Source organism: Calonectris borealis, chromosome 1 (assembly GCF_964195595.1).
Source record: "Calonectris borealis chromosome 1, bCalBor7.hap1.2, whole genome shotgun sequence".
Classification (NCBI taxonomy): Eukaryota; Metazoa; Chordata; class Aves; order Procellariiformes; family Procellariidae; genus Calonectris; species Calonectris borealis.
In genome coordinates, this window is record NC_134312.1 from 63713665 (window position 1) to 63730387 (window position 16723).

Sequence of the window (16723 nt, forward strand, 5' to 3'; positions counted from 1 at the left end):
CAGGAAGGGGTCACTAGGTGGCTGTGACTCAAAAAACAGAGAAACAGTTACACCTTCCCTTGTTCTAGCTCAGCAGTGCCTTTCTGAATCAATGGTTACAGTCATTTACATAAATTCAATAATTGAATCACCCATAATGATGAATTGAAGGGACTGTTGTAAAGCCCAAGAAAAATGGAGTATAGTGGAAGACATCCAGATCTGTTCAAATAATAAGCTTACTCATTTTGTGAGAAATGAACTCTGAAACCTCAACCATTCAGATAGTTGTTGGATTTTACAGGAGAGCTTTTATTGCCATCTACTGGTCTAAATAGGCAGTTTGCTCTACTACAACATCCTTTCTAAGAACCATTTGGAAAATGTTTGCTTACTGAGAAAATATTTTGAAGAGATTGTTTCAGCGTATTCCTTAGGCAAGCTTATCTTTGGCATGACATCAGACAAGTCTGTTTGTAGTTAGCTGCGTTGGCATGCCAAGCGTTATGAAAGGGGGTTCATTTAAACATCTGGAACCTGACGCACCCATAAACACACTCCAACACATGCTTCACTTTGCAGGAAATCAGCTCTAGGAACACACAGAAGGTTTTGTACGTGTGCTGTGCAGTGGGTATGTGTGCATGCACTTTGAAAACTGGAGTTGTCAACATTTCTTTCTGCTTTCAACTTCCAAACTACATAAAATTGAGCAGGACTTGAAGAAAAACTTTTCTTAATTAGTTCTTCAGAATTTCTAATTACTCCAAAGCCCCAAAAAATCAGCAGGAGAGCTTGAAACTTGGAGGCTTGATTAAATTAAGTCTGAATCAAGTCATTGACATTTATAAATACAGTTTTGAAAATGAAAGGCCCAGTTCTATCTTTCTCAAGCGAGGTGCCCATTGAATCCATAATCCCTTAATAAGATCTCTAGGATAAGTATCTATTTTCTCTAAACTCCAAAGTGTTTTATATATTTTTCTGTCTCTTCAGTACGAAATTTCTAAGAGCTAGATTTTCCGTTCTTTTCTGGAGGCATCCATGCTGTCTGAAAAGTCATTGCCAGGCTGCCGTATAACTCAGATCTGCAGAATATTTATCTTTCATCAGATGAACTAGGTGTTTGTACAAGCACTCACAGGCTTCTGCAGACTTGGGGATCTCAAATGAGGAAGATCAGCAGTGACATTATTGAAATTATTTCAACTCGTTTCACTCATTTTGACTGGAAGAAATTGATAGATGACCTGGCAGTGGTAACATTTCAGTCAGTACGCAGGTGTCTACGGCCCTGCACGCACAAGTACACAAAAAGCTCCTCACACAATGAATAAATCTGAAGAAATAGCTGGAAAAAAATGTAGCAGCAACAGAAGGCTATTTTTTTTAACTAGATTTGCTGATTTGGAGTTTTAAACTGTGTATCATATACTGAAGAAAGATGAACAGACTTGTGGGGTTTTTATTTTTCTTTTCCCTGCAGCGCTCATGTTCATTCCTGAGACTACCATAGCCTGACCATCCTCCTAGTGGCCATTGTTTGCAGATCTTAACCAAAGCCTTTGTACTCATTGTCACTCATGGTTCCTGTTTTTTGTCTTTGTTCTTCTCTCACAGCTACAAGCCCCCAGTGTGAAAGGCTTTGATTTTGCTAAGCAGCATCTGGGCCAGCACAACAAAGATGATGTCCTGATTATCCATGAGCCAGCTCCTTTACCAGGACCTATTAAGGATACCACCCCATCTGAAAATGGAGATGTGCCCAGCCCCAAATCCAAGACTTCTTCAAAGCCTTCAAAGACCGTTCGACACAGAGGGAGGTCAGTTCACAGAGATAAAACAAATTGTAGTAGATGACAGTTTATTAATGGCTGGCGATTACTGTATTTTTAGGACAATTTCAGTGGAAAGAACTGTTCCAGAGCTCTGGGACTTGCGTTTTCAGTGGGCTGTCAGAGTTATGCCTCACTACTCATTAGTTCAAGGTTGTGAGAATTTAAGGTTCATTTTTCTCTTAAAGGCAACATGCCCATTTAAGAGGGGTATTTAAGACGCTACTAGGTTGGCTTGTTTAGTGGAAACACCAAGCGTATGTTTTCTGATGCATTCTCTTTGTAGTGATCTCTAGCTACTAAGGCAATGGGTGGTCAAAAACAAATGAAAACCATTGACGAATAGCAGTGTGTTTCAATAATATTAATAGTGATCAATACATGATAAGTTGGAATTTCCAGAAATAAGCAGTATCTCCAAAATTCAAGGAAGATGCATGAGTGTTTTTATTTGTGGTTATCTGGTTGCTTTCATGGCAAACCGGCTTTGGTCAGGAAAAGGAATGATAATTTACAGCTGTGTAAGTGGAGAAGTGTCCATCAGTCTTCAGTGGTAATTTCCTAACCTTTTCCAATAATCAAATGTTGTGAATGTGTCTTGCTGGAAAGGATTGTGTTTGTAGGATAGGCACTGAAAATGCAATAAAGAAGGCTCTGTACATTTTTTTAAAAAAAAAAAGAAGGGATAAGTGGGAAGGTAATAGGTAGGGAAAAAATGGAGCCCTGAGGAGAAGAGTGCTATGATGAGTCACAAACAGCTCCTCACTGCGGAGCTCCTCTGTGTTCCACTTTCCAGTAATTCTTCTTCCTCTCCTTCCCTCCCTCTCATATTTTTGCACTCCTTTGTCTCCAGCTCTGCATCCCCTGTGCTTACCTATGTGCTATTGCACAGTGGGAGAAAAAACCAAGAACCAAGGGCAGAGTTGAATGAGCTTAGAAAGAAACTAACGGTGCTTCTTCCTGAGCTGCAGGTCTCTGTGACACAGCTTGCTCCTCTGCTCAACCTTCTGTGCTTCCTCTAAAGCCCCAGTTGTCCTAAGATCCTTGCTTCATCTTCCCCACGTGGGCTTCGTACAGCTGAGTTTTCACCTTCCCAGATGCTAAGCCTGTCTTCCTAACTTCCTAAGGCCTTGCAAGTAGTAGACTACCAGTGGTACAGTGGAAGGTGGGCAAAATTGAAAAATAATGGTAGAAAAACTAGCTAACTCAGTTTGGTGTAGCTTAAACAAATTAAAACAAATTAATATAAATCAGAAGGACAAGCGTTTCTGTGTTTCTTTTAAAAAGTTCCAAAGTGGCCTAAGGTGGAGATGATACTTAGGGCGAGGGGAAGGTATCTATATTCGCATGCACATAAGTATAAGAAGAAATTTAAACTGGAGGCTGTTACTGTATTGCATCTAGAATAATTCAGAAAATGAAGCAGGGAAGATTTTCAGAAGCCCACATGTTGTCCCTTGAAGGCAATAATGAATCATTGATCAAATTTGGAACAAAGATATTTCTTTTTTTAATAGCATCTAAATTCAAACACTTCAAAATGTTTTCAAGAAAGAATTTCCCTCCTCTCCCTCATCCTCCCTTAAGAGCAAATCTCCCTTTAGGCTTAACTATGGAGATATTACCATCATCTCCCTAACATGCTGACGTGCCCATGTCAGCTTGAGATTTAAAACATTTATTCCCTGAGGCAGAAGTTGAAATGTGAAATGATAGCATAGTGTGTTATGTTGGCTTTAACTGTTTTCTGTTTTGTGAGGAAATACAGAACTCAGTTCATCACAATGCAATTCAGGACTGTATGTTCCATGCCAGGAAATATAGTGGTGATATGAGTACATGTTCTGTATCTGTAAAAAACAACAAACAAGAAAAACAACTGAGTTCTGAAAGCACAGCAGCTCTAGGCTCCAGCTGGGAGTTGGACCTGTTATTTTGGCTTGAGAGGATACAACTGCATATTCCTCAGCACTTACAAAGGATGACTGATGTTGACTCAGCATTTTTTAGTGTTCCTATAATTTACTTAATGATAATTTAGGTAGGCTGAGGACAGAGTATGAAAGAATACAAAGCACAGTGAGGTGAAACAGAAAGTCAGCAGCAGATCTGGAAACAGAACTCCAGCCTTATACTCTGCTGAACCAACACACAGGTGATGGAGACGATAGCTCTGCCCACTCTCTCCACCTTAGAAAAGAGGAAAAGATGCAATGGTGCAGATCTGTAAGCTGATTGAGAACCATTTCTCCTTTTTTCCATGCTATTTTTTTTTTTTAATTGGGATGTGACTTACTAGTATCACAGTCCTGCAGAAAAGAATGAAAGACAGAGTTCAATTAATAGTGCATTATTCAGGGAGAAGAAAAAGGGGAGTTGAATTTGGAGCATTGGCTGCTGCAAGGAGTAGGTTTAACTTTCAATGAACTTGTCTGGCTGGGTATAGTTATCTTACTCTGTGTACTCTAGGCGGGTTGATGTTTAGCCAAGAGCCTCAGCAACTAGTTCAGATATCCATCTAGCCCAAGCAACTCTTTCACTTAAGAAGGTTAATGCACAGACACGTGCACATGTTCAGTGATTAACTGCCTGCAGGAAATAGAATATGAATGTTCACAAGACAAAATGGTCACTAGAGACACTACCACAAAGGCTGATCCCATATGAAAAGACAGGCTTTGGTGTCAGCTGGGCAGTGGTGTTTGCCCTATATTTTTGCTATTTTTATACTATCTGAAAAATTTTACTGCTGAAGTATTCTGTTGGGGAAAATCACAGTATCTGTAATCGCCCGCAAAAATTATGAACACTGAGATTGTAATTTGCAGGTAACAAATGTTTTTAAGAATCTCATGACTGCATGGGATAAATACATAAAAGTAGCATTTTTGAATGGCCCTACATTTAACTAGTCAGGAAAATATTCACATGGACTTGTGTTAGCAAGAGAACACCAAGTCAGCAAGTCTGAATATTAGACAAATTACCTTTATGGGTTTCTAATTTCTAATATAATTCTTTTCTGTCTGAAAAGTAAACTGCTACTTATGAATGCAGAGTTTTTTCTTGAAGTGTATTTTAAAGGAAAGATTAGTTAATAATCTTGTCACATGTGAATCCTGTTGCAGTCAGTTTTCACACGCAACAACAGTAACATCATGGCGATGAATATCTAACTATGCTAATTTATTATAAATTTACTTATAAACAGAGGAAAATATTAGCAGTCTTCACAAGATACTTTAGCACAGGATTCTTTGCGTGTGAGAACTGTGCCCCTCTGCAAACTTATGTTGCATGTTGGTTTGTTTGTTTGTTTTTCAATGTTTGTGGCAGAGTTTCGCCATCAGATGCTGACTCCACAGCAAGTGAACAATCCAGTGGGAGAGAGACAGGAGAAGAAACTGCAAGACCATCAACTGTGGCAAACGAGGGCAAACCACGCAGAGCAGTGAAGAAGGGTTTGTTACTTTTTGTTTTTTCTTGTGTGCACTAGCAGTGCTTTACTCAGGTTGAAGAGTTACTCTAGTGCTGTAACTTTTGTAAACTTATCTTTGGCTGTTAATTTACTGGTTTGTGTTGCAGAAAATTTTCTTTCTCTCCTTTTTGGTTTAGTTTCTTCTGTTGACACTGAAGATCTGCACGTTCCTTTCATTCCAGCAAGCTTTTGAAACTAATGGCTTAGCAGGAATGAATCTTCCCCCCTTTTCTCTCCCACACCCCCCCAGCAAGCCTATTTCCATTTAGGCCTAATTGTGGCTCTCGTGGTAGCAATCTTGCAGACAGTTACATGGGCAGCAGAGGTCACAGCAGGACTTGGTACAGCATGGGTATATGTCTGTAACTGTAACTTCGAAAAAGTGAGATTAAAAAAAAGAGACCAGAGAGATAAAAGTTCTACAGATAAGTTCTAATTCAGACATCAAAATGCCTTCATGATTGTGCTTTAGAAAGATTAAAATCCAGTGCTAATACGTTAATAACAGTGAAATTTTTTTTTAAAGAACCATCTTCCTTCCAGTTAAAGTGCCACCATTTGTCTTGGAGGCACCCTAAGATATTTTTTTTTCCTCATGAAAACTCTGCAAACCCACTTTCATTTTTTAATGAAAACATTCTTTTAAATTCTTTTCCTGTTTAAAAGTGTGTGGATAGCTGTGCCTACACAGCCACTAAGTGTTTTTTCTGAGAGGCTTTTAAATTTAGATGGCTTGCTCCTTGCTTGAGGTTTTCATTACCAGATCTTTGCCTTAAATCACAGTAGTCTTCCTACTGAATATCTGGTAAAGGAGTTTGTGATATCCCCATCTGTTCTCAATACACATGGTCTTGACGGCAGCAGAAACTGAGAAGAAGAAAATATTGACCACGTTGTGAGCAGTCTCTTTGGTATATTGAATGTTTTTCCCCATGCTCCGTGAAATACCAGCTGAGATGTAAAGATGACTACTGAGAAGTGCAATGCCAGTGAAATTCAGATCATAGCAGACAATCTTCAGTTTTTGCTTATGTTGAAATGAGATTGAGGAATACGTAAGATAGTTTATATAAACTTCTAGATCTTGGGTGGCTAAACAGCAAGTTAAATAATGTATGATTCTTAAACTTTCATAATGTGAACTACTCCTGGAAGAGTAAGGGTGATGGAGCAGGCTTTCCTCTGTAATGAACATTTAAGAAAACACAGCACAGGATCTGCTAATGTGACTAGGAAGTTATACTTCCTAATAATTCAGCAGGCAGTGTATGCTGTAGGTACTTTACACAATTTACAAAAATAAGATACTGTACTGGTGCTATATACGTTTTCAGTGCCTTAGGTTTGCTCTAAGGACCAGAAATCATGCCCAACTAAATATATAGGAAACAAATTACGCTATGACAGAGCTCATCTCAGTATGGTTTCTGAGTTGCTCCAACCTATCTGACTTCAATTCTGTTGCCCTGATTTAGTGCTCTCCCATTTCTTCTTACCTGGGAATTCCATTTTTGTCTCTTCATTTTCCATCTGGCTTAAAACGTTATGCAAGGTTTAACATTTCCTTTTGGTGTAGAAGTGTTCGGTATTACCGCATCTGAATTACCTGGCAAAGGCAGCAAAGATATTGTGTAAAATGTGTCCTTTTTACCTGTCATGCCCTTACTGGATCAAATATACTATTTTTTCAGCATTTGGTGCCTCCAGTTTGGTAATCATAGGGACTATTTTTAGCATTCAGAATTGGAGGCGCTGTCTGCAGAGAGCTTTCTGTCCGTTAAATGGCAGATTCAGCTCCCTTTTTGTGCAGCTGAGGCTTGGCAGTTTGATCCAAGTTCATGCATTTCATTCAAAAGTAAATGGAATTATCTTACTGCTGTGGTTTTTTCAAGTTGCTATTCCAGCTGATTGTAATAATTACTGTGTTGTCTCTTCTTTTTCCTTTATGTTGTCAGGAGCAAACAGAGTGGGTAAGTAACCAGAGCTGGTAGCTGAGTACAAATATGAATAGAGGTGCTGGGGTAGCTGCAATTATATCTTAAGGGTGGAAGGATTTGTCTTCTAAGTCTAAAAAACCAAAATTGCTTTTGATCTATTGAAGTATAAAAAATTCTCAGTAACACAAATTAGTCATCCAAATTAGGCACATTTTTCTAATTTCCTCCCAATTCTTTCAAATTGAGGAAAACATCACTGTGAAAGAAGCAAAACTGAGGCAGCTGTTGGTCCGAAACTAGCTTTGTATAAACAGGTTAGAGATATTGTTAGAGTTAGTGTCTTTACTGGAAGCCCGAGACAAACGCAAGCTACCTGCAAAGAAGCACAAATATTTTTTCATGAGCTAGTGTTTTTCAGGTCAGGACTGAGACTTAGCAAAGTTGGGGCAGGAGAAAGCTGACACTGTCTTTGATAATGCATACCATATCTAGTGATAAATTAAGGAGTGTGTCCTCGGATAGCAGTTTCCATCTTATAATAGTAGAGAAGGATGGATATCAGGCTGGCTATGATGCTTTCCATTGTTGGGTTTGTACAAGTAACTGAGAGTCGTCAGCTGCATCCTGTAGCCATAACCTACTGGGATACGAAGAAACTGTGTGAAATTTATCTGAAACTGCATACTCTGGCATGATCCAAATACCAGTAGATCAGTGGAAGATTCACATGGACTTTACTGGATTTTGGATTAGGCTTTATGCACCTTGGTTGCTGTGCCTCTTGTTTTTATTTCAAGAGGATGCAGGAAGCAATAGCCTTCCTCTATCTCCAACTGTATTGGTTTTCATAGGAAATCATAGCTTCCTGCAGAGCAATTCGTTTTCCTGACATTTCAGTTCAATTAATAGTTTCAACCCAGGGAGCAGTGATGAACATTGATCCTGACATGTGACCTATATGGACTAGTTGTTTAAACGTGTTCTGTCCAGTATTTGGTTATTAATTCCTCTCCATTAGTTTTTAGCTTCAGCTGTGTAGTCTGAGATCAAAATTTCATTCATACAGTGTCATCTGATAGCTTTACAAGGAAGATTTTCTAACCATGGACAATAGTGTAATATAAGAACTTTCAAATGAGAAACTATTCTTACTCACTCTGTCAAAACTTCTAAAGGAGCTCATTCATGTGTTGAGTTAGAAACCATTTCTCGTTTTCTTGTACGTGTACAGCACTCTGCAGTTCCCAGCTTTCTTATCTACTTTACTATACTTCTGTCTTGGTTTGTATTTATAGACACATTCAGTGTATGCACACAGAGAGGGTTTAAAGGTCAGATGCAGCTAATAGGGTTTTTGTGTGTGTGTGTGCATCTTTTCTGCAAAAGAGGGTAACGTATGATGTTACTGTAGAGCCTTACCAGAATTTGATAGTGGGACTATTGGACAGTTTTACAAAATGAGTTTAAGAACCGTTTCAGCTAAGAGGCCTCTGCCAAGCACTTGTTTATGTGTGCAAAAGGAAGGGTTATAGATGAAATTACAAAGATTCAGAGTGAATGCTCAGCATAATTGAGTATATTGGACCTTGCTAACCAAGTAAGATGAAAATACTTACAATTTTATGTTGGAGGTCAGTGAGCTTTGAGAACTGCTGTTAGACTGGAAAGGTTGGAAAAAATGTCTACTGTGTGGGGGAAACAGGAAAGATGGATGCAGAAGTTCAGGTTTCCATTGCGCTACAGGATCACTCTGAGGGATTCATACTAACTACTTAATATATCTTGTGCCCCTCTCTGTGAGAGGCAATACTTGCATGCTTCTAACAAATGCATGAAGATGGGGCTGTGAAGATGACAAATGGTAAAGATCATATAAATAGCTACAGAAGAGAGATGGATATATTTCATTTAGGCTTTCTGTCTTGCATAACATTTGGGACACAGAGATCTTGACTGGAACTGTTTACCTTCTTTTTAAGGACACTTATACAGTGTCACTTATACAGAAAGTCACATTTATAAATGATGCATACTATTTATAAATGTGTACATTTGACAATGCATTGATCAAGTTTGAGAAATATGAAAAATAAGAATTTTGCTTAGCTTGTAGTCACATTGCTTTCCAGCCCAAAAGTAATGTGCTGTGAATATAATAAACTGTGCCCTTCCTTCTCTCACCTGCTCCCTTTTTGTGCTAGAAGAGGAAAGCAAAGGAGCAAGTAATGTACTGTGATCTTCTACAGAAGATAGCATTCACTCCTCTTCTGAACCCTATACTTCATTACATGTGTCATAAATGGATCAGAGCAGTGGCTGTTTTCTTTTCCTTCCTGTCTATTGGAGTTGGATCAGATTGATCAATAATTGATTCTGTATCGGAATCAAATCAGATTCTCCTTCTGATTTGAATCTGAGAACCACAGCCCATTATTAGAAGTCTGTGCAAGGATGTGGGACTATGTCGCTCTACTCTGTTTTGTTCCTCCATAAGAAGAGTCACAAATCTTAATCTCTTATCGCTTATATTTCATGGTGAAAAGCAGTTTGAGAATTTGTGGTGTTACCATGTGGACAAGACAAAAGATTATTTTGCAAGTCTTCAGTAGTTTTTGCAAGCCTAATAAACATAACAGTTCCTATTGTAGGCCTAGCTCCATCAAAAAAATAATTAAATATGTGCTTAACTGCAAACCACTGGGGTAATCCTACAGATTTCAAGTCTTTGATGGAGATTAACTATTTCTGTTGAAGTGATTAACTGTTGGCAAGACCAGGGCTGCAACCTTCATGTGTATTGGTTTCCATAATGTCTTTTGCTGACCGTATTTGAGTTGATTTAACCTCTTCAACAAATTACAACATGGGAGTATTTGTGCATCTTGCTTATTACTATGCGAACTGTTTATCAGATCACAGAGAGGAGAACAGTGCTTTAAAAGTGTTAGTCAGTAAAATATCTGTAAAAATTCTTCGTGTTTTGTGTGGATTTCTAAGAGGCTTTTTGTTTAGTTCATATAACTTCTTCTGTCACTGAAGAACTGCATTTTGCAGTGAGACATCTTTTATTGCTCTTTGAACCTCCGTTTGAGGAATTTGCATCTCCTTAAGTACTGATAAGAGGAAACATTAGCAGTATGTACTTAAACAGCTTTTTATGGAGTAAAGTAGATTGAGATTTTGGGGGTTTGCAAATGCCAAGAGCTTGATTTACAGAAATAAAGAATGACAGCTCACCTTCTGGAAATATAATGGAAAAATGTTTATAATTTGCAAACCACTGGGTAAACTTGTTGTACACTAAATGTGAATCAGCTGGAAGGTCTACAGGGCAAATTAAACACAGATGGAAAACATGGCATAGTCTTGTAGCATAGCATCTGTAGAGCTTAACATTTGACTGAGATAACCCTAGCAGCACTACTTTACTCTGTTTTTGTTCTGGTGATTTAGGACCTCCTCAGACCAGCAGTGGAAACGAGCAGCACTCCTCAGCCTCTATCTTCGAACATGTGGATAGGATGTCGCGTTCCTCAGATGCCAGTAGACGGGTCCCAAGCAAGATCCAGCTGATTGCTATGCAACCGATGGCAGCACCTCCAGTTCAGAACTCAGTGCTTTCTGATCGAGTAGCAGAGACCAACAAAATTAATAAAGAGGTATTTTTAAAGTGCTTTGAATGTTTGTGGAGGACTGTACGCCCAGCCAAGACGAAAGTGAAAAGTATCCAGTTTCTTGTTCAGGAGTTCCCTGTTAGTTCCTGAGGAGTTGAATTTTGACAAGTTACAGGAATAATCCTGTTTCCATCCAGAGAGATAATCTGACCTGATTTTAAGAGATACCTAAACCAAAACTGAAACACTGAGAAAGGAGCAAATTTGATGGTCAGGGTACCTTGTGTTACCATCCTTTTGCTAGTCAGCAGGACATGACTTACAAGAGTTGGGTTAATTAATGTGTGAGAATTGGAATGTTTGGCCCACTTTGGTTTTCATTCTACACCATTCTTTTGACTTTTCAGCAACTCAGGATATGAGTTATACAAACAAGTTATCTCAAGACATTCTGGGGTGTGAATTTGCAGCACATTCATTGCTTCCAACTTCTGATGTGTTTATCTGACAGTAAACATACAGAAACTTCCTGCTTTCTCTGAGGCTCACGTTACTGTAAGCAGAATATGAGCATGCCTGGGGCATTAGGAGAGAAGGTAATGCGCTGTAAAACCGCATCATACACTGCCTGACAGTACCATGTACCTGCATCCTGGTTTTGTACTGGGTATAAGATGGCATCTTCTCATAATTCAGAGTGGAGGATTACCGAAACCTTTAACTTAACTGTGATACTGTGTTTCTGAGTACCTTACGAAGAGAGGTAAATACATACATCTAGTATACATAGGCAAGAGGGGCCACAAAGCAGAAATCTGATTATATGGGCAAAAGACATAATTCTAACTATAAATGTAAAGACTAAGTCTGGCTTGTGTCCCTTTTATGGGTTTTTGGGGATTTTCACGAGAGAATACACAAAAATCAATTTTTATTCGGTTTTTAATTCGCTGCTGCAGATGTGTTCCAGAACTAATCCAGCACAGGCAGAGCAGTTGTTGCTACCTGATCTGATGCCCAACTGTTTTCCATTGATAAGAATTATTTCAGTGAGTGTTGGGCCAGGACTTAAAAGTGTGGTGTTACGATACCTTTCCCCAGATGATGAGATGCACTCATAGGAATTTGAAAAAAAGGTGGGAGAGAAGGGTGAAAACTCAGCCTGCAAGAAGAGGTAGAGCTGATAATGCCATGTTCATCTAGGGACCTGGGCCCTTGTATTGCTGCTGCGTTTCTACATAGCTTATGGCAGCCTCTACTGCTCAGCAGAGGCACCGAGTTATGAGCTCAATTAGCTCTTTAAGTTCTTGCTTCTTACGTGATGAAGGTCATTAAAGGGAATGGGTGACAGACTTCAACACTATTGATCAAATGTATCTCTGTTTGACAAGCAAAGGTAAATATAGCCTGTACTGGTTAGTCTTATTTTTTCAGAGCAGTGTCACTTCTGGCAGACAGCAGGAGTTCTTTGTGTTCCTCCTGCCTTTTGTTAACAAACTGCCACCTCTTTCTAATTGCACCTGCTCTGCTGTCAATCGTATTGTGTATAATAGTACATCTACCTGGGGAGACAATGGGGATACTGCAAAATATCAAAGAAAGAAAGTTTGTTTACGAATTGTGTGACTTATTTTAATCCTTCAGAGATTTGGGGGAGGGAGGGGCAGGCAGGGAGGAGAGGTTTATGGAAAAGCAGCAAAAAGTTCTGTTTGCAAAAACTACAAATGAAGAATGCAGTTGATTTTTTTCCCTCCTTCTTTAAGATACAAACAGCCCTGAGGCATAAATCTGAGATTGAGCATCACCGCAATAAGATTCGTCTTCGCGCCAAGCGCAAAGGGCACTATGAATTCCCAGTGGTGGATGATGTGGTGGTGGTTGACTCCAAAGAACAGCACAGAATATATCGCAAGGCACAGATGCAGATTGACAAGATCTTGGACCCTGGAGGCAGTGTGCCTACTGTCTTCATAGAGCCCAGGAAAAGGTAGGATTTCAGAGATGGGAAAGAACAATTTTCTTTTAGATTCAGCGTCCAAACTATGTCAAATCTGTACTTCTGAACTTTTAGAGTTAAAAATCATTTTGATCCCTAGTTGAATTTGAGTTATCTAGGTGAAAATGTTTGGGTTGTTGTAAACATTTTTATTTGTTTCAGTATATGCCAGTATGTTTTCTTTTCAAATTATTCTCTTACAAGTTCTCAGGGGTGAATTCTCAATAAATAAACCCAAATGTATGAAAACTGTCTTAAAACAATTTCCTCTGCCATTTGTTTGAATAAATCTTATGAGGTGTAAAAGGATCAAAATTGTAATATAAATATATATTTATAATATATAAATATGTATATAATCAAAATTGTAATAAAAAAAAGAAACATGGAAAATATAAACTGCAAGAAATAGTATTTTTATAAAGGGGGAAAAGATGCAAAATAAGGAAACAACTTGAACAACTTACAAAGCATGAAGATTCTGAATTTTAAAGGCAAATTCACAAATCAATGAGAGAACCTTTTACATAGTCCCTCCAGGTAATGAGGCAACATGCCTTCCTGGCGTTCTGTTTCCAGAGAAGGTCTTCCCTGGGCTCTGTTTAGGGCTTACGAATACTGGCACTTTGTTCCTGAAGCACTGGTACCCTGTGACTGCTTCTGCAGTGACAGAAAGTAGCTTTTCCCCAGCCACGTGGGTTCCTCAGCTGGTTTGCCTGGTAGGGTTAAGCCCAACATGCCAAGTGTAAAGCCTTGTTGGCAGTGTGGTCTGTTCTGCTACTGCAAATGTGTCAGGCATTGGTCTGGCAGGGCACTGGCAGGGGCTGTAGCACAGACAGCTTTGAAAGATGAGTGTAGAAGGGAAGTGACACTGGAGAGAGTTTGAGGGAGAAAGGGGACAGTTTGGAGAGCTGTCAATGAGAGTGGTGTTAGGAGAAGCTTGAGGAGAGAGGTTCAAGGCTAATTAATGGGACTGGCATGAAAAACTGGGAAAGGGAAGAGAAACAGGGCTGAGGCAAGGATGACTTGGAGGGAATGGGCAGAAGAGTTCAACCTTGAGTGGGAAGAGAAGAAAAATTATAAAAAGAAATGTAATTATCTTTGTCTTGTTTGGTTTTTCTCTCTCTCTGCTTTTTGTTTTCTTCCTGTTAAGTTCTCGTGCAAAACGTTCTCCCAAGCAGCGCCGGCGACATCAGATAAATGGTAGTCCTATCGATGCGGAAAAGGACAGGTTAATCACAACTGACAGTGATGGGACATACAAAAGGCCTCCAGGAGTCAATAACTCTGCATATATTGTATGTATGTCTCTTGAATGACAGGAGTGCTCTGATAATTGTGATGACAGTTGTGACATGGAGAGGTTTTTGGCCTTCTGACTATGGTCTGTAATAGCTAATTTCAGTCACATGTAGTTAGCATGTAATCAAAGTGAAACAAGGATTTCATTGGCAGTCTGTCAGTATTAAGCAGTAAAATTCTGCCAAGTATTCTTTGATAATAAAGAGGCCAAAAACCAAAACCTTGTTTTCATTAATGCCACTGTATTATGCACATGAAAGTGTGCTTGGCGTGTTCCACAATATGTTGAACATAGTTTCACTCTAGTCCAATTTGCTGGATGTTATGTACTCATATGTTACAGAAAATTTCATCCTTTGCTCTCACAGAGTGGAAGATTCAGTTCCTTTCATGAGAAATTTTCTCATCTTTAAAATGTGGGAATTAATTATTAATGAAAGAGAAACACATCTTTGTACTGCAGTAACTTGAAACAATTGTAATACAATGTCTTGAAAATTAATTTTGTTTCCTATCTAAAAAAGGAACAAAGACACTGGAGAGTGCTTCTGTTCAATCATATCCATGTCACAAACTGTATTCAGGCAACTTAACCACTTCTAAGCAGACTTTACAAAGCCTCATGCTAATATTGGAGTTTTCATCTTGAAAGATGGTTTAATAATTTTAGGAATTTCACCATTAGCTGCGTTTGCAGTCAAGTGACTACAATGTCGATTTCTGCAGTTTCCCTCTGCCTTCAAACAAGAGTGTGATGATTTTAATGTCATGCTGCAGCAGAATAAATTATCATCTGAAGCTGTTTTATTAAGACATGTCACACAACAAGCTCAGCCCCTTTGGCATCTGTAGCGAGACAGTACTCAGAATGCTAAGTTCCTGGTGAAGTAGAGGCTTTTGCATCTTGATGACTGATTTTGCAGTCTGCATGCAGTGGTAAGAATGAGCTTTGATAATAAGTCTGCTGCTGCAAAGCTTGTTTAATTTCCTGTTACTGATGAACAATAAGCCCATGTGGTAAGATCCCAGGTAATAATTGCGATGCATGCCTCAGGTATTGCTGCTCTGAAGCGCTTATATGAATCTCATTCAGGTGATGCACCCAAGTTCAAGTTCCATGCAGCTAACCACTTAGTTGCTTAACAGCTCCCTTTGTGTGTTTTTCTAGGAGGTAATAATTGTTTAATATTACTGCTGATGTGGTCAGTTGTAAGCTAAAGACTAAATTAATTTCTTGGAATTGCAAAAGCTGCAGAGAAGTCAAAGATGTAGACAGAGCTGATTGTCTTTTTCTGGGTGGAGTAAACGCTCTCTGCATGACTCCATTACACGCTTGCAAACTGCAAGATTTCTGTTATAGCTGAGTAACTCCTGCACAAAGCTCCTCTGCCTTACCTGAGATCAGAGCATTTCAGATCACACTGAATGAAGTATTTGAATGGCTGGTGTCATGTATGTGCATGCATACATGCATGCAGAAGTGGGGAGGGTAAGGGGCAGGTTTTGTCCAGCACCAGCACTTCTGCCATTTATCTCATTGTGGTTCTGGCAAAGAAAATGTTGCTCAGACTTAAGGCCCGCAGGGGCTTGGAAACTGGCTGGTTAGATCTTCTCTCTGGCTGTCCTTCACCTTCTTTCCGTTTCCTCCAGTCTGATCCAGACTTGCCTCCTGAACCTCAGACAACATCTTCAGCTGATCTGGGGAAGTTCCCTGGCTTGCCTTCCCACCCAGTCTCCCAGTACGTCCCACCGCAGCCATCCATTGAAGAGGCTCGGCAAACCATGCACTCGCTGCTGGATGATGCTTTTGCGCTGGTGGCTCCCAGCAGCCAAGCAGCCAATTCCACGGCCGTCACACCACCTGGGGTCTCTGCAGGACAGCCGGTAAACAACACTCCTGCTCGAGCAGGGAGGGGAACCACATGCACCCAGTGGGGAACACCTTATGGTCCAACTCAGGCAGTAAACAACCCATCTAATGTGAGCGATGCAATTTAAAAGGCTTTTCTGGGCAGGTAGTTAGCACCAGTTGAGCCATGGTCACTGTTACTGTGCCCGTGCTGTCAGGACTTATCACAAATGTGGAACAGTTTCTGGAACCTGGAGAATTCAGAAATGACCGTCACAAAATGGTGAAGTTGCTTTTTAAGCCATTTGGATTCTTTTCCCTTTTCCCATCCCAACCACAAGAGAAGATAGGAGTTCTCCTCCTTTAGGATGACTTTTCTGTTCTTCTCAGTTATGATCTTTCACAGATCAGTCTTGTTATGTCCAAGCGTAAAACTTCATTTTTTTAAAAAATATATGTGCTAGTTTGTATTTTGACAATGAAAAATGGTCTTAGGTCATATTTTTCAGCAGGGCATCCAAATGCTTTCAGGAGGTGAGGGATAGGGAAGCAGTATTTCTCTGTATGATTTTTTGCATTCTATGGAGCACTGAGACACATGGATAATCTTTTAGGTCATCTCAGGTTCCACAACAATTCAGTAGAAGTTTCATAATGCCATTGGACTGTTGAGTCTGAGCCCTGTGGTTTCGCTGATTGAGGTATAAAGAGATTTCCAAATGCAAAGCTTGAT

At 39.6% G+C, this 16723-nt stretch overlaps 1 protein-coding gene across 1 annotated transcript in view; it reads left to right on the forward strand.

Moving 5' to 3' along the window:
• Positions 1–16723, forward strand: part of KIAA1549 (KIAA1549 ortholog) — a 76173-nt gene that overhangs the window by 47508 nt on the left and 11942 nt on the right. The window contains exons 11-17 of the mRNA XM_075140626.1: positions 1600–1802; positions 5151–5275; positions 7248–7262; positions 10683–10888; positions 12607–12830; positions 13993–14137; positions 15792–16025. Coding sequence (XP_074996727.1) covers positions 1600–1802; positions 5151–5275; positions 7248–7262; positions 10683–10888; positions 12607–12830; positions 13993–14137; positions 15792–16025 — 1152 coding nt within the window. The remainder of the gene's footprint in view (positions 1–1599; positions 1803–5150; positions 5276–7247; positions 7263–10682; positions 10889–12606; positions 12831–13992; positions 14138–15791; positions 16026–16723) is intronic.